Source organism: Chlamydotis macqueenii, chromosome 26 (genome assembly GCF_036417535.1).
Source record: "Chlamydotis macqueenii isolate bChlMac1 chromosome 26, bChlMac1.mat, whole genome shotgun sequence".
Lineage (NCBI taxonomy): Eukaryota > Metazoa > Chordata > Aves > Otidiformes > Otididae > Chlamydotis > Chlamydotis macqueenii.
In genome coordinates, this window is record NC_141581.1 from 5,273,484 (window position 1) to 5,298,746 (window position 25,263).

The following is a 25,263-nucleotide window of genomic DNA, read 5'->3' on the forward strand; positions in this document are numbered from 1 at the left end:
GTACTTTACCCTTAAATAGAACAACTTTATTCAACCGAGTCCAAGATTACTCCAAACCTGTTCCTTAGGATTGGGTTACAGAATTATTTTTGTATTTTTTCTTATTCAAAATCCCTTATGTATTGCTCAGGAAAAAAACAAAAAAAAACCCTGATCTTTGAAACTTTAATTTCAAAAGCATTTTGTTGGCAAAATAGTGAGAAGGTGAGAACCTCATTTTTTCTTCATCCTTTTATATTCCTCCGACTAAACTAAAGGGAAGAGTGAGAAGCCACGCCAATACTTGGCCAGCTTTATAAAAATGAATCAAGAAGTGCGACTTCCACGTACCCTGCGCAACGGTGACGCTGGCAGACACAGCGCAAGCTGGGAGCGACGCGCAATGCGGAATTTTAAGACTGTGGTCTTCGCTCATGCTCCAGTTCTACCCCACACACCGGGCACCGCACTCTAAGCCTAGCAAAACAATTTACATTTCTCTTTATTTCAGTAAAGTTGAAATCATTTCACTCCAAAATGCGGGCTCGGGGGCCTAAAGGCTCCACCCGCCGGCAGCGGGCGAACCAGCATGCACCGAATTACTGCGCGCCGGGCTGAGGAGGACGAACGTGTCCTGTCCCTTGAGCGCGTCGGGAGTTTGTACCGAAGAACAGGGCACAGGCCCGGGGCTGCATTCTGAAAGCGTTATCATCTTTTACTTTACAGAAAAGGGATGTTTCCAGCCAAAAGTCTCTTCCAAGTTAACAGGCATGTTTGCGGATGACTTTCAAGATCCGAACAACCTGGTGGGTGCAACAGAAAAAAAAAAAGCAGATGAGAAGCGGGTGCTGCTGTGCGCAGCCCCGCCAACGCCCGTCCAGCTCACAGCACCAGTGCACATCTGGCCACCGGCTTTGCTGCCCCCACACCAGCCCATTCCCTACCTGAGGGCGGAAGGAAAGCAGCCCGCTCGCCTGCCGCTCGGAACTAAAACCTGTTTGTTTCCAGAGCCTGTTCTCACAGCTGATTCCGCTCTGTTACCACACTCTGGTGTGGTTTTTTCCCCCCCGACAATGATAAACATCCCAGAAGTTACAGGGAAATCCTGACTCAAACCATGTTTTATCTCAGCAGCCCACAACAAGGAACGCTGTATGTACGGCGAAATGACACATGCTGGTGGAGAAGGTTTTCTACGGGTCCCCACGTCAGCAAAAAACTGCACAGTCAGCCAACGTCTCTATTTCAATCTTCAAAAAGTGAAATGAAAAGGAATTATGGAACGATAGAGCGTGAGAGAAAGAGATCTGCAAAGAGAGACACAGGCAAGAATACCAACACCTATGGCTTCCTATACAGGAATTACAAGATGCTGTACGCTGTTACTTACACAATCATGCAGAACATCATGAATACGTTCCACAAGGCAATGAAGATTCGGAAATATCTGAGACTCAGCAAAAACTCTCTGATATTGTCACCTAAAAATCAAGAGAAGAAATTTTTGACGTAAAAAATAGCTAATACACTGGCAAGTCACATTTTCCACACTGCCTGGAAAACACAAGCAACTCTGACACAGCAAATAACCCCAAAAGACGAGAGAACAAAAACCTGAAAGTTTTAGGCAAATGATCCGTGCTATGCTCAGTGCAGCCCTACGAAGGGCATGTGGGAAAATAAACAATAAATGATAAAAAGGAGTCACACTGCTAAGAAGGGAAGGACAGCCCTCTGTGGTGGGTTCCAGCCTTCGCGCCACTGTTAACCAGCAGAGACAGAAAGGAGCAACACAGGCACGCACACCGAAGCGGGAACGCGGTTGTGAGCAGAGCAGTACCTCTGTGGCAGAGGCACCTACATTAAAAAATGCAGAAATAAATGTACATTTTTGTATTTCTCCTCAAATCGCCAACTGGGGATCGACAGTTAGCACTGTCATGCCTGTACATACACATCAGGGAGGCAAATTTTAGCTTGCAGTTTAGTAAACCGGTTACTCCAGCCACGGAGTAATTCACACCCAGACGAAACGGGGTTAAACTTGTACTGTGGTGCCTTGAAAATGCTTTACCCGAGAACTCCCTACGCTCCCGGGCGTATTTACAGCCGCGAGCAGAGGGCCCGGCCCCCGCTCCGCGGCTCCCCGCTCCCCTCCGTTACCGGTCGTGGGTTCCCTCGCCTCCTCGCCGAATCCCTCCGTGTCTCTCTTCCTCCTGCGGGACACCGAGGGGTGGAAGGGATCCGCATCAGGCACGGTGAGCGCACCCCCCCTCACCCCTCACCCCACACCCGGCTCCCCCCGCCTCTCCCCGCCCGCTCACAGCCTGAAGTTGAGCACGGCCCCGGCGTTCATCAGCAGCGTCCTAAGGGCGAGACAGACAGACAGACAGACAGACAGACAGCGTCAGACCCGGCCGGGCCGAACCGGGCCGCCCCCATCCCGGCCCCGGGCCCCTACCCGCAGAGCAGCAGGTCCCCGATCATGGCGGCGGCTCCGGCGGCGGAAGCGGAACAGGCGGGCGCTCCCCGGGGGTGGGAGGTGGCAGCGGGAGCGGGGCGGGTTCCGCGCCCAGACGCCGTCCCGCAGCCCCGTTGGACGCGAGGCCGCGCCCCGGGACGGCCCCTCCAGAGGCGGGGCCGGGGGGGGGCGAGCGGCGGAGGGCGGGCGGCGGTGCCCGCTGCCGCGGCGCCATGGAGCTGGCGGGGGCCCTGCAGCTCGGGGAGCTGGCGGCCGCCTTCGCCGCCCTGCCCGTCTTCCCGCTCTTCGACGCGGCCTACTTCATCGTCTCCGTCCTCTACCTCAAGTACGAGCCAGGTGAGCGCGGCCCCGCGCCCTTGGCCGCCCGGCCCGGGCCTGGCCGAGGCGGGGGAGCCTGGGCGGTCGCCCCGTCAGTCAGGGCCGGGGGCGGGCCGCGCCGGGCCGGGCGGGGGAAACCGCGCCGGAGGGGCGGTGAACGGCATGGGGCTGTGGGGGAAGAGCAGCTACGCTCCCCTCGTGTCTGCCGAGGCATAAACCTGACATTTTTTTTTTTTTTTTCTGCGTGGACAGGTAACGCTGCCTGCCCCGAGTCCCGTTTGTCAGCAGCCGCGGTGCGCCGCGGACTCGGGGCTCAGAGCCCTGCTGCGGTGCTTTTTCAGGGTGCTGACACGTGTGTCTGAACATAAAACAGAAAATAACCCAGAACTAGGCACTCTGGTTTAGAAAAATAATCTTGCGTTTTATTTAAGATCGGATTCCAACCACATTGCAGTATTTAAGGTCAGTCACTTCTTTGCTACTGCCCCAGGACAGGGGATAGCTAAGGCGTTACATTTCTGTCCCATTGCCTGGCTTTTCTGTTCTTGTGGCAATACTCTCCTCCTGTTTATATATAAAAAGGCTGTAAGTAAAGCCGTGGTTTTTTCCCCCCTTCCACACCGGGCCATAATCTGTTCTCAGGCACCCGAACTGACCTTGCTTTGTTTCTTCTCCTGGGCTTATCTTGTAAAGATCTACAGATCTGCATCGCAGCTCTGACTTTCTGCACTGTTGCAGTCTGACTGTGCCTTGGCCTTTTCCGAATGCCATCTTCTCTATGTATTTTTGATAGCGTGTGCACCCTTCGTGCTCTGTTTCGAGTGGTTCCAGTGTAACTGCCTGATGACTGAGGAGAAAAGAAACCCCCACGCTTTGGTATGATTTTGAAATCCCCCAGTTGTCAGATCTCCGTGCTGTACAGTCTACACACTGTTCTATTTAAACTCCATGGAAACAGAAGTCACTTACAGCTGTCTTCCAGCATTAAGTCCTGAGCAGAACAGTTAGCAGGCTATGAAAATAGCTTTTAAAAATATGTAAGCCCAGTAATCCACTTGGACGGGATAACGCTGGGGTGTACTTTTCGCTAGATTCCTACGCTGCTTCATCCCACAGCTCCAACGCTGAAGATCAGTGTCAGGACAGTAATGTCCTGTTTCCTCCTTGGAGACAGCATGGCTTCATGGAGCCAAGGAAAAACAAGCGTTACTAAATTTAAGCCTCAAGCTAAACTTCGGGTTCCTATGGAACCAGCTTCGTATCACGGCTGTTGCAGCTGTCTCGCTTCCCCTGTGTTTTCAGCTGGCTCAAATGTCTTTGAGGATGGAAGAGTCTGGCAGTCGTCGTTTTAAGTTATGCTGATTCACCTACTGCTATTTAAGGAAGGCCACTGTTGACATAACATTTTAGCATTCTCTTTTTTGACTGCCTGTTACTGGCTTACTGGTGCCTGAAACGCTGCTCAGAGCACTCTGCAGCAGTTTAACGCCATGAAACAGTCTTACAGAATTGGTGTAACTGAGAGACTTCCTTCAGGAAGCACAGAGGTGGATGGAAATGGCTGGAGGAATTTAAAAAAGGCAATTGAAAGCTGTGGGAGGAGACCGTAATGTATTATCAAACAGCAATGCTGTTTTATATCTAGCTGTATTTCCAAATTAGTACAGGAGCAGGCAAGAATCCTCAAATCCTCTTCTTTCAAATAAAGATTAAGAATTGCTGTTCTATTTTTACAGGTTATCTTATGAACGAAAGAGCTGAGCAGATTGTTCATGAATTCTAGAGGGAACCTAGGTTGAAGCAATGGAGAGAATGGTACTAGTATGCATTTTACTTTTAGACTGTAAAAAGACATTGATTTCAAGGGAAAAAATGTTCTTTCTGCTTGCACCAAGTAGCAGCAAATGCAGGAGAGAAACTCTTAGCCAGTTCCTAAACTTCTAATGGCTCAGTGAAACCTTTCGGAGGGCCTGCAAGCTGAGATCACACATCATTCCTTGGCAATATCTGGCACTTGTCCAGGCTTCACAGAATACACATTTTTGTATTTTGTTTTACAAGCTCTTTTCTTTGACTCTGTCAGAGAACATGCACTGCAAGCCTCTTTCTTAGAGGGTCTTCAATTATTTGCTGAATCCATCTTCTCATTGAGAATTTGCTTCACAGGAGCCGTGGAGATGTCTCGTAAGAGCCCCTTTGCCTCCTGGCTTTGTGCTATGCTTCACTGCTTTGGAAGTTACATACTTGCTGATCTGTTACTTGGAGAATCACCTATTGATTACTTCAGTAATAACTCCAGCGTCATCCTGGCCACAGCAGTTTGGTGAGTCTTTTGCCCTTCACCTCATTTATTAAGCACGAGACGCCGCTCGCTGTGCACGAAACCATCCGGTGTGACGGGAGGTATTCCGTTTGTGCGACACGCAGGTATTATCTTGCTGGGGTCTTCCGGGGAAAGAAGAGGTGGGATGGGGTGGTCTTTGAGTCTTTTGTATTCCTAGATCTAGTTTGCAGTTTCTCTGACCAGTTGTCCAGAGCTTTGATTATACGGGTTGGGTCCAGTCCAGTCGCCGGGCATTTCTATTCACAGCTGCTGCAGCTGGACTGCGGCCAGACTGCAAGAGCAGCATGCGCTGCACTGATACCACAGAGGGGAGAGGAGGGGCACGCACTGAAGGTTTGGGGGCATTTTCTTCATCGTGTCAGTGAAACGTGCACAAAGGAACCACAGTTACTCCCCGTTTAAGTTCCTCGGTGCGTATCGGTTGTATGTGCTTTTGCCTGACAGAACCACCACTCCCTTCTCCCTGGCGTAATTCGGGCTGACACGGCAGCGTTGCTAATCAGTGCTCTCTGTACGTCCCACATCGGGGGGAACAAACGGTCTGCAAACTCTTTGTGTTTTTGTTCCAGGTATTTGATATTCTTCTGTCCCATGAACCTCTTCTACAAGTGTGTTAGCTTTCTGCCCGTGAAGCTCATCTTTGTGGCAATGAAGGAGGTGGTCAGAGTTCGCAAAATTGCAGCTGGCGTCCACCACGCTCATCACCGTTACCACCACGGGTGGTTCATTATGATGGCTACCGGATGGGTCAAAGGTGAAACGTGAGATACTCTTAATGCAGCAGGGAGGCACCCGGCCCCGTGGGGAGGGACGGGAGGATCTGTCAGGGAAACTTAAGGTGGCCGCATCGCCCAGTGCTGACCAGCAAGCTGGTTAGTGAGGGGGTCAGCTGGCTGCAGTCAGTCAAGCTCCCTGGAACACAGGACGCGCAGAATGGCTGTTGGTTGAGTCATCGTCTAACTTTAACGGAGGCCTGGAAAGCTGGAGTCGCTCTGAAATACGGGTGTAGAACTCGGGAATTCTTTATTCTTTCTCCTGTGTTCTGCTGTCTCTGGCCTAGCCTGTGCCTTTTCAGATGGCTTCTACCAGTGTGGAAACAGCCCAATCAGTTTTCCTTTAGCTTTTGTTTGGATCGAGCGTTTGAGCTTCAGTAAATGGAACAGAGGCAAACGCCCTTTCCGTGCATCAGGAAACACTTTACGGAACAGTCTAGGAAGCGTTTGCCCTGCTCTGCTGTTTTAGGCGAACTTTTAAATTTGGGAAGAATGTCATGGACCTTTTCTTCCCCTTAGGTTATCCTTATCCTTATCCCTCGGGGAGCTGGAGAAGACAGCAGAGCTCTCTGCTGCGGCAGTTCTAGCTGTTCACTTCTGCTGTTTCACAGGTTCTGGTGTTGCCTTGATGTCTAACTTGGAGCAACTGCTGCGTGGGGTCTGGAAGCCAGAAACAAATGAAATTCTTCATATGTCCTTGTAAGTAGGTAGCCTGTCAGTTCTCTGTCAGACCAGAAATGGAATTTAAAGAACCATTCAAGACTGGATGGAAATGATACAAACCTTCTAGAAAACGTCTTTATTTCTCTTCTAGCCCTACAAAGGCTAGTCTGTATGGCACAGTCCTCTTCACTCTGCAACAAACTCGCTGGCTCCCTGTCTCTGAAGCCAACCTCATCTTCTTTTTCACCATGTTCATGATAGTTTGCAAGGTCAGTTTACAGCAGGTTTGCTGCTAACAATTCTACAGAACCAGAGAAAAAGTAGAGACTTAAACTGGGGGGGTTCACCTTCCTAAGCCACTATTGAAGCTGTACGTGCGAGGAAAGATCTGCTCAGGAAATTGTAGGCTAAATTCTCCATGCTATGGGCAGTATGGGAGAAGGTCCTTGTGATACAGCCTTGAGTCGTGTAGAATAGGGACTGGGGTAACTGGAGTGCTCCTCTAGTTCGTATTTCATCGTTTGTGTGCGTGATCTTTAAGTATTCACTGTTCCATGGCAGGTTTTCATGACGGCAACTCACTCTCACGCCTCACCTTTTGCTCCAGTGGAAAGCTTCCTCTGCCCAGTTTTCTTTGGCTGTTTTTCCAGTGGACAGACGAGTCATCATGAGGATCAGCATGCGGCCTCCCCAGAGGTCTCCCATCCTCCACCTGCTCCTGCAAAGTCAAAAGAGGAGCTAAATGAAGGCACAAGGAAACGGAAAGCAAAAAAAGCTGAATAAAAAAGCAACCGCACAGTAAATAGGCCAAGAAAATTCTTCCAGAGCTGAGTCTCAAAGCTACCTGTGACCTCCTTTATCCTCCACCTCGGACTCCAGGGGAGAGGTGGAAGCCAGGACACTGCCAGGCGGGTCCCTGAATTTCATTTGTGCTCTCTGTGCTGCTGCTTGCTTCTTGGGCTCTGTCTCTCTATTCTGATCAGATTTTCAGGGGTTTGTAAGTTTGTGCCAGGCTGATAAGTGATTGCCAGTTCCCAAGCTGTCAGCAATTATGATGCATCGTTTTCAATTGATGTGAAAGCTTTCACTGTGTTTATTTATGAATGGTTTGTGCTCCTGCAACTCCTAAGTTCCTTCGAGTTTTCATTGACGTTTTTGATGTCTACCAAAACAACAAACTGTTTACACACAATCAATGTGGAAATTGGATTTCACGCTCAAGGAAATTCAGTGGTCTCACATGAACCTGATCTAATTTTTCCTAGCTCCCACATCAGCCGTACCTCCAGCTAACGTGACATTTTACATGCAGTGAGGACACTGACTCTGGTGTCCTAGCCAAACTCCATTTCTCTCACCTGAGTTCCCTCTGATCCATAATGGATAGAACACTGTCGCTTTCTTAACTAAGTCTGTGTTTGGCGGAGCTTTGAAGCTGTGAATTGCTCCGAGTGCTACGTATGGGTACTGTTATTATTTTAAACGGTCGTGTAGCGCTGCTGCACGATGTTAACAATACTGTGTCCCACCTCAGACCTGAGCATATTTATCTAGGGAAGCAGCACGGTTCTGGTTTGTTCGTAATCCTGTGGGATACAAGAAGGGGTGTGAGTGTAAATAAGTATTTATTACTATTTATTTGTAATTGCCAGTGCACCTAATTCATGGACCTGAAACTGGCTTTTTTAAAAACTTTGCATCTTTATATGGAGAATTGGATACTTCCAAGTATGGTCCTAAGCCCGCGGCTCCGTGCTGGTTTGTGCTGGAAGCAGTGATTCTGGTGTGCTAAAGGACAGCCTGAACACTCCCACTGGATGCAGGAGGGAACATCTCCTGTATTCTTAAATTAAGATATAAAGGCTGAAGAAACAGATTTCACACCGGCTGATTAAAACTGCTTGAAGGACTGATAAAAGCACACCAGCTGGAGATATCGACAATCCGTTGTGGGTCCCTTTCGGCCAAACTGCTGGTCTGCGAGAGCAGCTCGTGCTCAGTGAGTGAGGAAGAACATGAAATGCCTTGCAAGGCTGAGGGAGCAGTCTGTCAGTTTGTCCACGTTCTGTTTAGTGAATACTGGCTTTTAGACTAGTTCTAAGCTCTCCTTATCACTGATTTCATTCTTAAAAGTGTCATCATCCAAGGGCTGGGGTCAGTGCGGTGAAAATGGCAGGCGTGGGGATGTAGCACTGGGTTTGCAGTTAAGCAGCATGGTGCCATCCCCAGCAACAAGGTTTGTGGTTGTCATCTTGCAACTGGGAATATAAACAGGAAGATTTAAGAAAAGCTGGGGGGGGCGGAGCAGCTTTTGTGCATGTCCCTGTTCAAAATTGAAATTGATGGTTAATTTAAAAAAAAGTTACTGTACACAACCAGATGAAAGCCAGTACAAAAGGTCAAATGATTGGTGGGCTTGGGTTTTGACAGTGCCTTAATTTTGTGAGTTTCCCTCCCCTTCAGTAGAAAACAGGAATTCTACCTGACACCTCGACTCTCTGGTTTTGCAAATACTGGTCTAATGAAACCTGATGTATCATTAGCATGCACAAGACTGTAAATGTTCTGGGATGTCTGATTCAAGGGGAGTTTTGTTTTGTAAAAGCCATCAACAAATAAAAATTGTGAAGTGACTCTGATTGTCCGCTGGCACGTGAGGAGATACGCGTGTTTCTTTTACTCTCACCAGTCTCAGAAGCCACGCGTTCCTTGATCTCCTTAAAGTCTCCTTGACCCGATGTCAAAATGATTCGAGCTGAAGAGAGAGCTCAAACTTTGATGCGTCCTACACGTACACCTGAGCGCGTTATAAATTGAAATAACGCGGTAAAGGGTCCGTTGCTTTTGTTGTATTTGTAGTGTTGCCATCTAAGCAGACTTTCTGAGATTCCAGGGAGGGAAATAAGGAAACTTAACTTGCTTTGGTGTTCATACCAGTTGACTCTGTCTTTCTTTTGTCACTGTAAGAGGAAGGAGGACATTCACCTGGGACACAAATATACACACGCATATAGAACCACACACACACACGCAATTCCAGCATATTTAGGTAGAGTTTCGGTATTTCTATTTAAAACTGGAAAAAAAAAATGCTTTGAACAAGTGTGACTATTTATTTAGCGTGGTACTCTTAGCTGCTCCTTTTTAAGTGCCAGAGCCCGTGCTCTTCGGAGTCTTTTGGAGTTGTATCATAGCTGCTAACCAAGAAGAGATAGGAGAAAAATTCCAAGAGATGCTAAAAGTAAAGCTCTCTAGACCTTCAAAGTACCTTCTCTGGAATGGGATTAGTAATGAAGACAACTGCTGTGAAGAAGAGTCACAAATTTCATTTAGTGAAGCCTTTCATAGTGAGAGAGAGCTGAAACCTTTCTTGAATTTCCATGGCTCAGCGCTGGTGAGCGTTGGTACAATTCCAGACAGGCGTCCTTCATCCCCAGAAGCAAAGATGGATCTTACAAAAGCAGTGTATTTTAACCCTTGCTGCAGGGCCACTGGGCTTCACAGGGCTGCTGCTGCATTTCTGGGAAGCCCTGTGTTACCTCTACATACGCTTCCTCCTTCAGACTCTGCCCCAACCAGAATGAAAATGGAGCTGGGCATTTCCTAGAGGGATAGAGCACAGAGATGGGAGCGAGGAGGAAAACACCGCTCTGGTCTTCTAGAAAAGCCCGGAGCCCCGATGTCTGTGGTGCTGTAGATGCGCTGGGAATGGCTGGTGAGGAGCAGCAAGAGCTTGACAGGCTGGCACTTTTGGTGTGGCAGCAATCGTCCGACGTTCGTGATTTTTCAGATTTTTTCTCATCAGAACGTTTCATGTGGTTTAACCATTCCGCTCTCCTGTGACATCCATTTCAGTGGTATCAACAAACTTTGCTTGGGACCAGGATGGAACAACAACTGAGCAGGCTGATGAGAGTAGGTATTTCAAGTGCTTTGAGAAATCCTGCCGTGTCCGAGTCCCATGCCGTGCTGGCTGTGCAGCACGTTCCCAGCTCCGAACTCCACGGCAGCACAGGGTCGGAGAGAAGCATACCAGGGCTTAGACTGCCACAGGACAGACGTCATTCCCTCCAAAGATGTTCTGATCTGATAACTCCTGATACGCACTCTAGTCAGACGTAGCTAAATTTAGCAACATGTTGACGGATGGCTTTTCCTGCGTTCTGTTCTGAAACGGAATGCTCACATCTCCCTCTTTTTTTTTTTTTTTTTTGTAGCAATTCAATGGGAGATTGAACAGGGTCTCCTCAATACCCAGGAGAGCAACCCATATTCCTCAGAAAGGTTGAGGATTCCAACAGACAAATTGGGCAAGGGACAAACAGTGAGCTGTTACAAAAAGAGGACAATCCGGACAGTGAAGCAAAACAGCTGCTCAGCAACCTTAAAGCAAAAATTGCAAGCCCTTATCCCAAACACCTCAAAGTACACACTCTGGCTTACAGTAAAGACTCTGGGAACCCTCAACGCAAGGAGAATAATAAATACCTGGAACAACTTGGTGAGCAGTTCACTGCTGCCACCAATCACCACGTTTTAGAGAATCTTCGATAAGGAGGACAGATCAGCGAGGAGCCAGGGCAACTTCTGCAGGAGCTGGGCCACCACACAGCTCTGTGCCTGAAGAACTGCCGGTTTTTCTGTGGGAGACAGAAGTTATTAGATAACATTTTTCACCGTATTAGGCAGAACAATGATAAAACGCACACAGCCCTCATCCTTCGTGGGCCACCAGGCTGTAGAAAAACAGCTGTGATGTGCAAACTATCTGAGCAGGTGGGCGCTGTTGTAGGGCAGCACAGCGTAGTTGTGATTCGTTTGCTAGGGACGTCCCAGCTCAGTTCTTCCATTCACAGCCTGCTGAGGGACACTGCTCTCCAAGCGCGTTTAGCATTTGATTTGCCACCGCTTCCAACCCAGACCACGCAAACTTGCAGTGATTTAGTCTTGTTCCTCAGTGAACTCCTCCTCACTGTCTCCCGCTGTGGCACACAGACACTGGTGGTGTTCCTTGACTCTGCGGAGAGATTGCTTCCCGGTGACAGGGCTCACAGATTGCACTGGCTCCCTACAGGCTGTCCTCCAAAGGTCCACGTCATCATTTCCATTTCCACAGCAGAGCCTGATACTCTGAAAGCCCTCCACCACGCTGTGCCTGAGGCTGAAGCGCGCTTTGAAGTAGGGCCCTTATCCAGTGAGGAAGGTGAGGAGATGCTAGCAGTGCTCTTAGCGTCAGAGAGAAGGCGGCTAAGCCCAGCTCAACAGGCCCATTTCCGTCAGAGCTTCTCTAGCGGCAGACAAGCCCTGCTCTTCAAGCTGGTCTTTCACCAGGCCAGAAAATGGGCATCTTACATTTCACCTTCAGAACTCGTGATTGCGAGCACAGCCCCGGACGCCATGCACTGTCTGTGCAAGAGACTGGACAAGGCACACGGCACCATCCCTGAGGCTCACGTGCTCGGCTATATCGCCTCTTCACGGTGAGCACTGCTGTAGCTCTGAGGAACCAGCCCCTGCTGCATGGGGAATCTGTCTAAATACAGCCAAAACCAAAGCTCTCAGTTCTCTGGGCCTGTGCATGTGTTCATACATGTATTTAACAAGCATAACATTCCTCTCATACCCAGCAGCCTATCTAAATTATTGTCTTGAAGGGAGATGTTCTGGGATTACTCGGAGAAGGAAATCAGTCTCCATGGCTTACCCAGGGTCTAAGCTCTCAGCTGAGCCTGCCACGCGTCCCTGTGAGTTAGCAAGGTTTTTGGTGACTAGTACTTTGAACTGCCAGAGAAACCACTCACCCTCCCACTACAGGCCAGGGTAAACAGCAAGGAAGAGGAGAAATAATTTCCTTTCAAATATCACACTTCACTTGCAGAAATGGGCTGTCAGACATGGAGCTGAAGGACATCTTATCCCTTGATGATGAAGTTCTCTCAGAGATTTACCACTGCCACCTTCCCTCAAGTAAAACTATCCTGCGCCTTCCTCCTCTCCACTGGGTAGGGCTACGCTGTGACATGGGAGAGTGCCTGGCAGAACGGAAGGCAGATGGCTTCACCCCTCTTTGCTCTGCACACAGGTACTTTTGGAGGGCAGGGAATGAGAAGCCAAACTTCTGAGTACGGTATGTCCCCATCCTGGGCTTTCCAGCACCCTGCCTGGACTCCTCTCCATTCTTAAACTCTATCAGTGCTGAGGCTCACAGGAAAAACAAGCTCTACCTCCATGTTCCAGTACATCTATTACTTTTTCCCTTCCCAGACAATTTGTTGGAATTGTGCAGAATCGTTATTTATCGGAAGAAGACCAAATCCACAGACATTTTCTCCTGGCAGATTTCTTCAAATGGACTTGGAGCTGGGGAATGAAGAAACCTCCCACATTGCCACACTTTAGCAGGACTTTGGATGCTGACAGGAAGGTGAGGAATATCAGCAGACATTTCCATACCTGTAAGCTCTGGACCAGGGCTCTGTGTCTCCAGACTGCTGCACAGGGTCTGAAATCAGAGAACAATGGAAATAATAGCAAATTACACTACTCAGTGCTTTCAAAAATCACAAAGATATACATATCTACAGAGAGAGATACATTTAAACAGATATCTGCAAGGAAGGAGATCTACAGTCATTTTGCAAACTATGTCACATAGTCTTCCTATATGTAAAAGGCTCCTGCGACAAGGAAGGAAGGAATTTATTGTTCACATCTGCAGAAAGGCAGCCTGCCTTCGATTGTAGCAAGAGAAATTCAGAGTAACGAAAAACACTTCCTGCTGAGAGGACAAAAAAGAAAGTCCTGGTAGTGCTGTCTGGCATACCATGAGATAGCATCCGGCACCGACGTTGTGAAGGCAGACAGACTAAGCCCCAAGCCGTGCCTCAAACCCCCTGCTCTGGTTGCTCCCAGGTAGCCCCTCAGCCGCTCTGGTTCTCTGATACTGTTGCAAATCTGAGGAAGTTGAGTGAATTGCCATTTCATTTACTTAACGCTGGACGAATTGAGGAGCTGAAACAGGATGTGCTGGGTAAGGACTGGGCAACAGCGGGCATAAAGTGCTCTGCAGAGGCAGACTCCATGCCTACGGCCATAACCTTTCTGCACAGCATAAATAACTGCTGTGAGAAGGAAGCTTGAAAAAGAGAAATAAGCTAGCTTTTACAAACTGTTATCCTAGAATTATCACCACACTCCTTTAGTAGCTGAAAGAAATTATCTGGATCCTCCAAACACTGAGAAAAAAATAGATAAAAAACCTAACAAATTAAAAAAAAAGAGCATTTAAGAGGCTAAAGAAGGAACTGTGACACTGGGAGCCCTCTACTTCCTCATTTGCCTGTATTTTACACCGTAGCCTTCCCTATTATTCAAGTTCCTAGCTGGATAAGGCCAGCTTATTTTACGTACTGTACATCACATAAAATACAACTGCGGTAGCTCTCACAGGCCCACCACAGTCATGTTCTAAACCCCTTTTTTCTCTCTGCCCTCTTAGGAGCAAGTACAATATATACAGAAGTGTTGGCCAGGCTTCTTTTTTTTGCGCCTTCTTACCCGGAGGTCCTCGGGAAGCGGTGCCAGCAGTGTCTGAGCTGGTGCAGTGTCTGTCCCTACCCTGTCCTCCTTCCACTGTGCGGATGTCTCCAGCCACCCGGTGGGCCTCTGCGCATAACGCTCACCGGATTCCTCAAAGGTAGGATTAGTCCTGCGGACAGATACAGCCCAAGAATATATCTAATCATCCATCTGTTATGAATGAGATCCAAGAAACATAATAAACAAGCAGAGCAGGAAGGAGAGAACATCTATTTCTGGAGAAACAGGGTTTTGCCTGTGAGCTCACACAAAGGCAGGAGAAAGGTCCGTTTGCCTTTTGCTCAGTCACGCACCAGTCCCATTCACAATGGCTTTAACAAACGAGGACAAAGCGGGTCATTTTGTCGTCAGAACAACAGAAGCACACACTGACCTAGATATGTCTGAGGGAACCTAATCTTGCTCTTCGCACAGACTGCGGGGTTCAGACAGGGTAAGGGGGTTCCAGCCGGGCAAACACAGCATATTAGCAGTCGCAAAAGGTCTCTTTTCTGTCTGCGGTATCAAGAGCAGCCTCTCCTTTTTGTGTCTCGTGGCAGACGTCAAGTGATGGCACTTAGTTCTGATTACCGGCTGCTGGCGGCGGGTTCCCGGGATGGCTCAGTGCTTGTCTGGAATATGGAAGTTTTTGAGATGCTGCACACCCTTCCTGGGCACTCTGGTGAGCCTTCCCCACTTTTCATGGCTGGAAAGCTTTTTTCATAGCTGAAGAGAGCTCTGACAGCTTGGCCATCCTTGAGCTACAGGCACACAGACACCTCCTAGCCGCCAGCATTCTCCCAGTTGCTGAAAGCACTGAGAATCTTTCTGTTTGCATACCCTCCTCTTATTTTATAGCTGAAGTGAGGTGTGTGAAAGTGTTTGGAAAAGGAGCCTGTGCTTTCAGCTGCTGCCTGCGCATCTGGAATTTGATTTCGGGCAGAGCAAGGTTTGTTATCCAGGATACACATATCAAAGAACAGCCCTCACATCACCTTCATGCGGATGAGGGGCACATGGTTGTGTATTCTTCCTCAGCTACAAAGGTATGGCCAGTTTTTAACTTAAAGTGTGCTGAAAGGACGAGAACTTTAGAAGCTACAGCCGCAATCATGAAGTCTGCAGACAGAAAAGCTACCTCAGTCCTCGCTACTCCTATCTCTTTTGCCACCTCTTTACTAGGTCAATGCCTGGCACCCGGAGACAGCAGAACTCATCTTCCAGATTTCTGGAGAGGTGTCAGATCCACAGATGTGTTCTGCACTGTTCGGCTAAGGCTGCTGATTATGACTGTGTCTGAAGGAGGAACGCTGAGTCTGTGGAACAGCAACACCGTCGAGCTGAGATCCAAGTACCAGCTCTCCGGGCTACAGGAAGAAACACCAACGTCCAGTGCTCTCAGTGGGATTTAGCAGGGGATCTCTATCCATGGTACACATCTATCTGTTCAACTTTCTTACAATATTTTCTTACAATATCCAGGTTTACTGAGCCAGACAACAGATCTGGTAACAACGGGCCCTCCTTCTCCATTCTGAATAGAGCATCCTCCTCAGACTTCCATATCCTAGTTCCCAAACGGAGCAGCGTAACCCTTTTCTATCCTGCTGCACTTCACAGCTTTGCCCGATACCATGCAGACAAATTAAGTTTCACTGCTAGTCTATCCTCTTTCCTTCACAAGAGAAGCAGCTCAGCTTTCGGCTTCCTCAGCTCCATAAATCAGCAACGAACATTTCATTGTTGTAGGCTTTGAGGAGTACGTGCGAGTGTACCTGGCAGACTCAAAGGGATTCCACAGGTTCCTAGCAGCAGATCTGGAACACGAAGGAGTGGTTCATGCAGCTGTAACTATTGTTACTGCTTCTCAGGCTGCATCTGTCCAGGTGGGAAGGAAGGAAGGAAGGCTGGGCAACTTCCCAACCTCTTACAGACCCAGCTTACAGAATACGGCCCTGATCCAGTAAGGGGGACATCTTGAACAGCACCCCGTTTGGGGGTCGGATGTGCAGCTCTGAAGACGTTTCTAGTACTGACATGCTTCTGAGAGGATGACCATTGCGCGTTCTCTTTGTTGCTTCAAGCCTTTCTGTTCTCCTTCTGACACTGAACGGAGAGCACTTCATCAGTTCAGAGAGCCAGCCTCACCCAGTGCACGCCAGAGGCCTGAAATACTATTTCATCTCTGAAACGCTTTAAATTTGAACTCCCCCTCCACGACCAGGAGCCAGACAGAATCCACAACATCTGGAGCACCACCTCTTGCCAAAGAAACAGGTAAACAGCCAGGACAGGCCAGGATCCCTGGGATCTAACTGGAGATCTTTCAGAGCAAAGGAAGCAAGTGGGCTGAGCGCCTCCAGGTGCTTCATACACTTGGTTTAGAGTACGTTGGTACCCGTAGTTGCTCAGCGTTTTGCCTTCTAGTGTTAGGATGCTATCCTTTGGCTTTACGTACGTTTCTGTACAAGTTTGTTACGGTATATTGTTTTACCTCTTAAACAGGACTAAGGAAAAAGTAGCTCAGGCACTGACTTCTCCCCCCGTAACTCTTCCCAGGTGCGGAGTTTATCAGACCAAGGGCTGCTGACTGACATACTGGACAGCATGGGAGCACCAGTAACATTCCCAGCCCTGTGCACTTTGGTTTCTGCCTCCCACAGCGCACCGTATCTAAGAGTGTGGAACCTCATTTACCGTCGTCAGCAAAAAACCTTGGCACCTGTCCCAAATACAGGCTGCGCTGCACTGTCCCATGGAGGGAACTACGTCTGTTTTACCCAGCCTGAGGACAGACGTAAAGCTGTCATCTGGAAAGCCACAGAAGGTGAACTGCGTCTCAGAAAGATTGCATTAAATTAAGCCTGCATTCGAGGTAGGAGGAAAACAAAACAATTCACAGGGACAGCAAAGGTAAGGTTGGCTTTCTGAATATCAACAGGCATAGTCTGCTTCCTTTCTGCTTTTTCTAAGCATGAGATTCAGGAAAATTTGTTTTAGGCTTGGAGAGTTTTTAATCTCCTCTCCAAAGATTTTGTCTACAATTGCTTGTTATTATGACATGGGAAACCTGGAAATATGAATAATGTGCAAATTATTTCACAAATAATTGTGAGCCAATCATGAGTCCCTTCTGAGGGAAGCATCCATGTGCAGTTGGAGTAAAAACACTTGCTGATTTCCTTCTGTTTCCCAGCTGAGGCGTGTGACATACTGGACACCTCTGCCCGAGTGAGATGCCTGGAAACAGCTGAGCAAAACCGGCTCCTTTTCACTGGGCTTGGATCTGGAACAGTCCTGGTCTTTCCACTGAACTCCAGGCAGGACGTAGCATGCACCCCACCTCCAGAGTCACAGAAACCAGTCAACGACATGGCAATCAACAAGCAGGAAAAGCAGCTTGCCATAGCCCACAATGATTCAGTCCTCGTGGTGGATATTATCCCTGCGGATCCATGCGCAGTGATCGACGGGCCCGCCTACACCTTTAAAGCCCAGATCCCTGGCTCTCTGATTTCCAGAGTGGCTGTCCTTGCAGATTACAGAGTCCTCTACGGCCTGACTAGCGGGGACTCATTCCTTTACATCTGCCCTCGGGACCAAGTTTTTCCTTTGGAAGGTCACAGAAGCCAGTTCTCTTGTTCGGAAAGCAGCCGCGGAGAGCGGCGGGCACTCAGCGGATCTGAAGATTCTCTGCAGCACCTCTGGGCCTTGGAGTTCTGTCAGCAGGAACACGAGATGTGCTATTAGGAGGCACTACAGTAGTAAGAGAGCGTCAATAGTCGATTACCGACTGCCCTGAGCTGGCAGGGAGGATCCAACTGCCAGGATTCCCAGCTCTCAAAGAGAACACCCACACCCTGCACGTTGCTGTTCAGAGCGACAGGCAGCACGCTATTCTCAGCATCTAGGCGTGATTTTAAGGCATCCTGACATCTAGACAGACAGCACCGACACCTTGACAGCGCAAGTGAATCGGTGCTGTTAACACCGCTCTGAGGCTAAACATGAGCCACAGGAGTTACTTATCTACAGCTCGTTACTGCTCACGTAGCCGGTGTAAGCTAGATGACACAAACCAGTGAAGAAAATGAGACTTCACAAGTTAACAAGAGCAACAGAAGGGATAAATTGGGCCAGCTCAGGAGAATCCAGTAGGGCAAAAAAAAAAAAGCAATGGAGGAGACTGGATGAACGCTGTTGCTCTTTCACCTGACAAAACACAACAGACACATCTGAGCTACTCCCTTCCAGAGGTGGAACAACGGGCTTTTGTACAGCCACACCAGGCTCCCTTTCCTGCACAGCCTCACAAGCAAGGGCCTTTATTTTCTGATACCCCCCATCCTCCTTTGAGGATCACTCTTGTAAAAATCTTTATTTATTACCTCTGTTCTTACGCACCGAATAACCACTGAATACTCTGAAGGCATCTTCACTTCAACCTGTATTTACCAGCACCACCATCTAACCCTAACCATCCATTTCCAGCCCACCTCTCTCCCGAAAGGCATCTGCCTTCTCAAAGGATGATAAGTGCTTGTACACTGGGTCGCTGCATCAGTCCGTCACAGGCTGGGATGTTGCAAGTGGTGAGTAACTGTGAAATGCTAACAACTGCAAGAAAGTCTGTACTCCTTCCTGCGTTAAACAGGCGTGTAGCACCCTTCCTGTCATAAGGAGGGAAACGTGTCACACAGCGACAGCCTGTACGAGTGTCAGAACAGAGGCTGTGAACTCAGAGGCAGCTTCATTAGCCTCGCAACTGGACGCTGCCATTCCAGCACACGGCAGAGAAGAACTTTTCTGGGCTCAAATATCAGCAGCGAGTTTCAGGACAAAGCAAGAAAGGCCTCTGTAAGTTTTTATTATGCATATACCCTACAATGCCCCAAGGAAAAACAAACAGCATGGCTTATTCCGCCCCCCCACCCCTCCTCCTTGCTCTTCATGCAACCCAGTTCCACCCAGTTCAAGTTGTCTGCTGACAAGGGGCCATTTGACAGAAGTGCCATATTTTCAGTCCAGCCCCCCTGCACAGTAAACTCCTCATTCTGTGTTTGGTTTCCACAGCTGGCTGTACAGTGCGCACACGCAACTGCTAACGGAACCGTACCGACTGCAGACGGATTTGTCTGCAATACCAAGAGTTGGTTACACAATCCGTGAGGAGTTTCACTGCCCTCAGACCACCCCTCGTCAGTGCAACCCACTCCAGAACGTTGTACGGTAAAATCCAGAGAGAAAGATGGGCAAAACTCGAACAAGCTGCAGCACCACCAAGGAAATTCTTCTGGGAGCCTGATTCATACCAAAAAGCTCTCTCAGACCTGTTCAGCGGTGTCAAAAGCAAAGACGAGTACGATAAACCCGCATCCACACCCGGGACTGAGCTTGCAGGTTTCTCTTTCTGTCTTTTTGCGTTAGCGTCCCGGAATCGCAACACCGAGCGCCGCTGAAAGCTCGCTCGCGGTGGTCACCCAGAGCCTGCCGACACCCTGGCGCGGCGCCGCCGCCGCGCAGCACAGCGACAACCGCGTAAGGAAGGTGAACAGGAAAAATAAACCCCAAACCCGCCACTGGCAAGGCCCCTTCCAGCACAAACCCTCCCACGGCTCTGCGGTTTCACCCAGCTACGCCGGAGCAGGCACGGCCGGTGGGCACCACCGACCGCGGCCCGGCCGAAGCTGAGGAGGAGGAGCAGCCGCCGGCGGGCACCGGGCACCGCGGCCTTCCCGCGCCCCACCTCGGCGCTCCCCTTCCCGCCAGGGCCACCGGTTCCCGGCACAGAGGCACCGGGGACTCGGGCCGCCGCTGCCCCCTTAGGGACCCAGCTCCAGCCCCCCTCGAGGCCGCTCACCGGGGCCGGGCCCGCGCCGCTCCCCCTCCCGCCGAGCAGCCGCCTGGGGCGCGGTTCCCGCCGTGACCGGTTGAACGGCCGGAAGCGGAGCCGACGGCGGCCGCGAAGGTTCCGCGGCGCGGCGCGCGCCGTGCGCGCTGACGCAGGCGTTCGGCAGGCGTTCCGCACGCGCTGACGGCGGCCGGGGGTTGGGGGGGGGCGGACGCGGGGGGCGCGGTGCTGCCCGACTCCCAACATGGCGGCGGGGGGCGGCGGCGGCCGGGGGGGCAGCGCGTCGCGCTGGGGCGGCGGCGGCGGCCGGGCCGCGGCGCAAGAGAAGCTGCCGGTGCATGTGAGTGCGGCGACCCCCCCCCCCTCTCCGCAACCCCCGCGGCCACCCCCGCCGGGATCGCCGTGATTTCCCCCTTCCCTCCGCCCCCGCGAACGGCCGCTCCCCGCCGCCCTCGGACCCCCCCGAGCCCCCCGGCTCCGGGACGGCCCTGCCCTCCCCGCCGTGACCTGCCCCGCCCCGTCCGTGGCACCGAACCCGCCCCCGGTGTCTGTATCCCCCCCGCCCCGCGCGCCGGTACCGTGGGGTGTCCCGGGGCCTTCTCCCCCGGTACCGCGGGGCACCCCCGCCCTCCTTCTCCGGTACCGCGGGGTCCCCTGGGGCCTGAGTCCTCCTCCTCCGGTACCGTGAGGCCCCCCTGCTCCTGTCTCCCCCTCCCCTATGCCGTGCCCGCCCCCCCGCCCAGCTGTTCTCCCCCGGTACCGCCGTCACCCTCCCCGGGGGTGCCCCTCTCCCCGGTACCGTGCCCCGCTCCGTGCCCTGCCATCTTCCCGCAGCACCGCGAGGCCCACCCTCCCCAGTACGGTGGGCCTGCCTTCCTCAAGGCCTCCTCATCTGGTAGCGTGTGCCCCTCCGCAGGCTGCTCCCCTTTCCCCGGTGCTGTGGGGCTCTGCCCGGGGCCCGTTCCCACCTCCCGCAGTGCCAGGGGGTGTCCTTGCCTCCATTTTGGGGCGGTGGGGTGCCCGACGGCCTGTTCCCCCTTTCTGGGCCTCACCTGCGTTCTCGCTCTGCAGGTAGAGGATGCGCTTTCCTACCTGGACCAGGTGAAGATCCGCTTCGGCAGCGACCCCGCCACCTACAACGGCTTCCTGGAGATCATGAAAGAGTTCAAGAGCCAGAGGTAAAGCCCAGGCCCTGGCCCCAGGGCTGCTCCAGGGAGCTGCTCAGCCTGTGCGGTGGTCTCTGCCTTTCCAGGGTGCCCCAGCCTTCACACCATCTTTCCACCTCCGCAGACACACAGGCCACCCTGCTGGCCTGTCCCCCATTCGTGCAGTCGTTAGACACCGGAGGTGGAGGGTCTCTGTCCATCCCATCATTTTCCAGAGACAAAATCCACCGGAGAAGGCAGATCTGTTTTAGTTCCCACTCTGAAACGCTGATCTGGAAAATAAGCGAAGCAGCGTGAGTGCAGAGCCTCTCCGTGACCTGCCGGCCCTAGAGGTGATGGCGCTCTCGCCCGTTTGGGGTAACCTGCACACTCGTATCTCCTCTCTGCCGACAACGCTCCCGGTACGAGGCTGCAGTGGATGGTAGTCATTACCTCTGCTTGGGCTAATTTCTAGGTCTGAGGTTGCCAAACTTGTTTGTTAAAAAATTGTATCTCTAAGAAGTCAGGCTGCGGCTTCACTGAGCAACCTGACCTAGTCAGGGATGTCCCTGCTCCTTGCAGGGGGGTTGGACTAGATGACCTTTGAAGGTCCCTTCCAACCCTAACCGTTCTATGATTCTATGATTCTATGATTCACGTACCTCTGTAATTTGCTGGACTTATATTTCCGATTTGGACGCAAGTAACAAACTCTTCTCGTTTTAGCATCGACACACCTGGAGTAATTCGACGTGTTTCACAGCTTTTCCATGAGCATCCTGACCTCATTGTAGGATTCAATGCTTTCCTCCCTCTGGGCTACAGGATAGAAATTCCAAAGAACGGGAAATTAAGTATACAGTCACCTTTGAATAGTCAGGTAGGTTACAGAGCTCATACTCGCTAAGTAAATTCTGTTACGTGTATCACTGTACACATCTCTTGCACAGTTTAGGCTGCGTGGATTTATTTGTATCGCATGTTGCTGAAGTTTTTAGATGGTTTTCAGTCTACGATAATAGGTCTAATATAAATTGAAATATTTATTCTCAAACTAGTTGTTAGTTTAGCACTAGAATGATATTCCTGCATGAAGTGCTGCTTCAAATACTTCAGGCAGATTTGAAAACCGAAATTGTAATTGGCTTGACTCATTTATATAGATTCTCAGTGCGGGGTGTGTGTAGTGACAAATTTCCAAAAGAGATCCTGGAAGAATCGCTTTTCCAGTCTTCCACGGAGAAACTGGGAAATCTGTTTAGGCCATAGGCAAAAAATACGTCTCAAGTACTGCCACGCAACTGCTAACAGCCTGCAGTGAAAGACATCTGCTGTAATACCGATGGAGAATATTGGCCTCTGCTTCTTTGTAGTTGTTGTTGTTGTGTGGTTGTGGAGGCTGAAACAGAGCTATTACCTGAATTCTACTGATAAACTTGTGGTTTAACTCTAATTAGTAGCAGTAAATATCTTTTAGATCTCAGTTCCCTTAGATCTCTCTGTAGCTTAGAAATTCAGAATCTTTAAGAGCCTTACATTTTAATATACTTCTTAAAAGTGACAGTTCCTCTGAAATAAAACAGCGGCGACAGAAGCTGCAGTGCGTGTTGTTTGGTACACCCTCTCAAGGGTAGTGGCTAACGCAGCGACAGTCGACAGCGGTAATGCGTCACATGGTTCATAGCCAGACACGACCTACGGGAGTTTTTAACGGATGATGTTAGTAAACTAGGTAGGGAAATTTATTGGCTAATTAAATCTTTTTTCTTTCTTCTTCGCTGGGTAGTATTTTTAGCTAAACAGCTCGAAAATCCTGATGCTAGATTGTTGAACTTGCATCTATGTTTCTCTACAAATCACTGTCTTGTGTGTCTTATGCCACTAGGTGCCCTCTGAGCCGGTTCCCAGCGCTCTCCCTGGCAGCGGGCTGTTGTTGCATTACTCCCAGGAGAATTCACACAATCACAGTGACTGCTCCGAGGAGTTCAGGCAGCAGCTTCCATACAAGGAAGATAAATCCCAAATTCCTTTGGAGTCTGATTCTGTAGAGTTCAATAATGCTATCAGTTATGTGAATAAGATCAAAACACGCTTCCTTGACCATCCAGAGATTTACAGATCCTTTTTAGAAATTCTTCATACTTACCAGGTAAAAAGTCCTCCATATACGGGATTGTGGGTTTGCAGTGTAGCTGTTTGAGTGGCTGCTGTCAAATGAAATGTCTGCCTATTGAACAGGCTTGCACAGTTCCCAAGCACTAGCCTTAGTCCAACAATTCCCTCATAGATATTCACATGAAGTGACAAAAGTGTGAAAATTGTAGAATTTTCCCGGGTTCGAGGTGTAAAGTAGTTGTATCTAGATCTGTCTTTACTAACCTTCAGTCGACTGAGCGATACTCTGTGTGAAAGGATGCACTGCGAGACCCTTGGGCTATCTGGTAGTTATTTCAGGTTTGTGTAGCGTAAGGTTTTTGGCTGAGTTTTCTTGCAGAGCGAAGAATGTTTTTGACTCTGTTTAACATCTGTGTGTATCTTTTTCAGAAAGAACAGCTGAACACTAAAGGCCGACCCTTTCGAGGCATGTCAGAGGAAGAAGTGTTTACCGAAGTAGCAAATCTGTTCAGAGGGCAGGAGGATCTGCTCTCTGAGTTTGGACAGTTCCTCCCAGAGGCCAAAAGGTCTTTGGTACGTGTATGCTTAGAACGAGGCAGAATACTGAATGCTGGCTGTTTGTGTGTAGAATACATGAGGAAGCTTTAGGAATGCAAAACACGATGGAAAAACCTACAGCCAGTAGATGAACTTTGCTCCTCTTCGTCGTTCGCAGTTTTGCAGAACAGACGACTTACCTACATGCTCTCTGTGCTGTTCAGATGTGTCGGATTCTTTATTTGCGCCAGTCGAGAAGAGAACATTGAAATCATTATTTGTTTGCTTCAGTTCACAGGGAATGGACCGTGTGAAGTGAACAGTGTCCAGAAAACTGAGCATGAGAAGAATCTGGAGCAGAGTAAAAAGCGATCCAGACCGCTGTTGTTGCGTCCTGTTTCTGGCCCAGCAAAGGTATCTTTTAGCAAGTGAAAACTTAGAGGAACCTGATATTACTCATTGTGTTTAGATAATTGCTTAGATAAAGTTGTAATGAGTAGTATCTTTGAGGTGTGTAGGTGTTAGGTAGGAGAAATAAAATTGGAGGACTTGACACAGCAGTGCTGGATCTCTATTTGGGAAATACAGAGCTTCAGCCTTTGCAGAGCGCTGTTACGCGTCAGCAAAGAGGAATTTGATAGCATTTCAGTCACACCCTTTTGAGTATAACTGCTTGTTCTTTTGACAGAAGAAAATGAAACTGCGAGGTACCAAAGATCTGTCGGTAGCGACAGTGGGAAAATACGGAACGCTGCAAGAGTTTTCCTTCTTTGACAAGGTCAGTATTTGCCCTGTCCTCACATTCTGTGGACTTATTTTCATCCTTTTTTGTGGTTATTAATTGGTTGGTTTGCTATACAATCTGTCAGCACGTAGCAATTGCCTGACTTTTCAAGTGGTAGAGAAAGACAGACCAAGAGAAGAGAAAATAGATGCGTTTGGAAGATGAATAGAAATTGGTAATTAACCTTTTCCTGAATACACGTCTCTCACAGACATGGTTTTCTCTATTTTTCAATGATGTTTCCTCATGGTACCATCTGTAGTTACTAGATTTTCTTTTACACTTGGCATTTTTTTACGTTGCAGTGTAGACAGAGGTTTGTCACTGTACCCATGGTTCAGACTATTTAGAATACGAATTAAATAAAAGTGGTGTTGAAGTGATCTGATAATTTCTCTCTAAACTGTGCTTTAGGTGCGTAGGGTGCTGAAGAGTCAAGAAGTCTATGAAAATTTTCTTCGTTGCATTGCTCTGTTCAACCAGGAGTTGGTCTCTGGCTCTGAGTTGCTCCAGCTAGTTACACCGTTTTTAGGGTAAGTTACTGACTGTCATCTCCGCTGTGTCATATTTTTTAGGTCTTACTCTGTTACTTTCTGCTAGACATTGTGAACTTCATTACTGAAGTTTTGAATTTAACTTCAGAAATATCTTCTAGGTAGCAGGCAAGAAATTGAAGGCTCGTCCAAAAAGATGA

The 25,263-nt window shown here is 49.5% G+C and overlaps 5 protein-coding genes and 1 long non-coding RNA gene across 9 annotated transcripts in view; 4 read left to right on the top strand and 2 right to left on the bottom strand.

Moving 5' to 3' along the window:
- Positions 1-2,570, bottom strand: SMIM7 (small integral membrane protein 7). Its single transcript, XM_086767238.1, has 5 exons — positions 2,441-2,570; positions 2,304-2,345; positions 2,143-2,195; positions 1,370-1,460; positions 1-782 (listed from the first exon to the last, which is right to left on the bottom strand). The coding sequence occupies exons 1-5, from the start codon at positions 2,464-2,466 to the stop codon at positions 767-769; spliced, it is 228 nt and encodes a 75-aa protein (XP_086623364.1). The 5' UTR covers positions 2,467-2,570; the 3' UTR covers positions 1-766.
- Positions 2,465-8,172, top strand: TMEM38A (transmembrane protein 38A). Of its 3 annotated transcripts, XM_086767237.1 has the most exons (7): positions 2,658-2,797; positions 4,516-4,594; positions 4,946-5,102; positions 5,693-5,877; positions 6,508-6,595; positions 6,711-6,828; positions 7,121-8,172. In XM_086767237.1, the coding sequence occupies exons 3-7, from the start codon at positions 4,957-4,959 to the stop codon at positions 7,340-7,342; spliced, it is 759 nt and encodes a 252-aa protein (XP_086623363.1). In that variant the 5' UTR covers positions 2,658-2,797; positions 4,516-4,594; positions 4,946-4,956; the 3' UTR covers positions 7,343-8,172. The 3 variants fall into 3 exon arrangements, with proteins under 3 accessions (XP_086623361.1, XP_086623362.1, XP_086623363.1); XM_086767235.1 differs by lacking the exon at positions 4,516-4,594 and having other exon boundaries at positions 2,465-2,786; XM_086767236.1 differs by lacking the exon at positions 4,516-4,594 and having other exon boundaries at positions 2,589-2,797.
- On the bottom strand, positions 6,725-19,598 carry LOC147597584 (uncharacterized). The gene is made up of 5 exons (XR_015261147.1): positions 19,468-19,598; positions 14,117-14,267; positions 13,013-13,061; positions 7,155-7,277; positions 6,725-6,860 (listed from the first exon to the last, which is right to left on the bottom strand). It is a non-coding gene; the product is annotated as an uncharacterized LOC147597584 (long non-coding RNA).
- Positions 10,796-12,043, top strand: LOC104480907 (NACHT domain- and WD repeat-containing protein 1-like; the record flags this gene model as incomplete). Its single annotated transcript, XM_086767665.1, is given in 1 exon segment — positions 10,796-12,043. A coding segment is annotated over 1 exon segment (1,248 nt), but the record flags the coding sequence as incomplete, so codon positions are not given.
- Positions 14,708-17,897, top strand: LOC104480349 (NACHT domain- and WD repeat-containing protein 1-like). Its single transcript, XM_086767667.1, has 5 exons — positions 14,708-14,819; positions 15,320-15,538; positions 15,887-16,023; positions 16,697-16,756; positions 17,303-17,897. Exons 1-5 carry the CDS (start codon positions 14,708-14,710, stop codon positions 17,885-17,887), a joined length of 1,113 nt encoding a protein of 370 aa, XP_086623793.1. The 3' UTR covers positions 17,888-17,897.
- The window catches only part of SIN3B (SIN3 transcription regulator family member B), a 15,025-nt gene continuing 9,308 nt past the window's right edge, over positions 19,547-25,263 (top strand). The window contains exons 1-9 of one of the 2 annotated variants that reach the window (XM_086767234.1): positions 19,547-19,684; positions 21,060-21,166; positions 21,279-21,575; positions 21,860-22,013; positions 23,019-23,282; positions 23,678-23,821; positions 24,077-24,199; positions 24,474-24,563; positions 24,984-25,102. In XM_086767234.1, the coding sequence (XP_086623360.1) occupies positions 21,490-21,575; positions 21,860-22,013; positions 23,019-23,282; positions 23,678-23,821; positions 24,077-24,199; positions 24,474-24,563; positions 24,984-25,102 (980 nt within the window). In that variant the 5' untranslated portion in view covers positions 19,547-19,684; positions 21,060-21,166; positions 21,279-21,489. Of the gene's footprint in view, positions 19,685-20,231; positions 20,329-21,059; positions 21,167-21,278; positions 21,576-21,859; positions 22,014-23,018; positions 23,283-23,677; positions 23,822-24,076; positions 24,200-24,473; positions 24,564-24,983; positions 25,103-25,263 lie in introns of those variants that run through there. The other variant, XM_086767233.1, reaches the window with a different exon arrangement.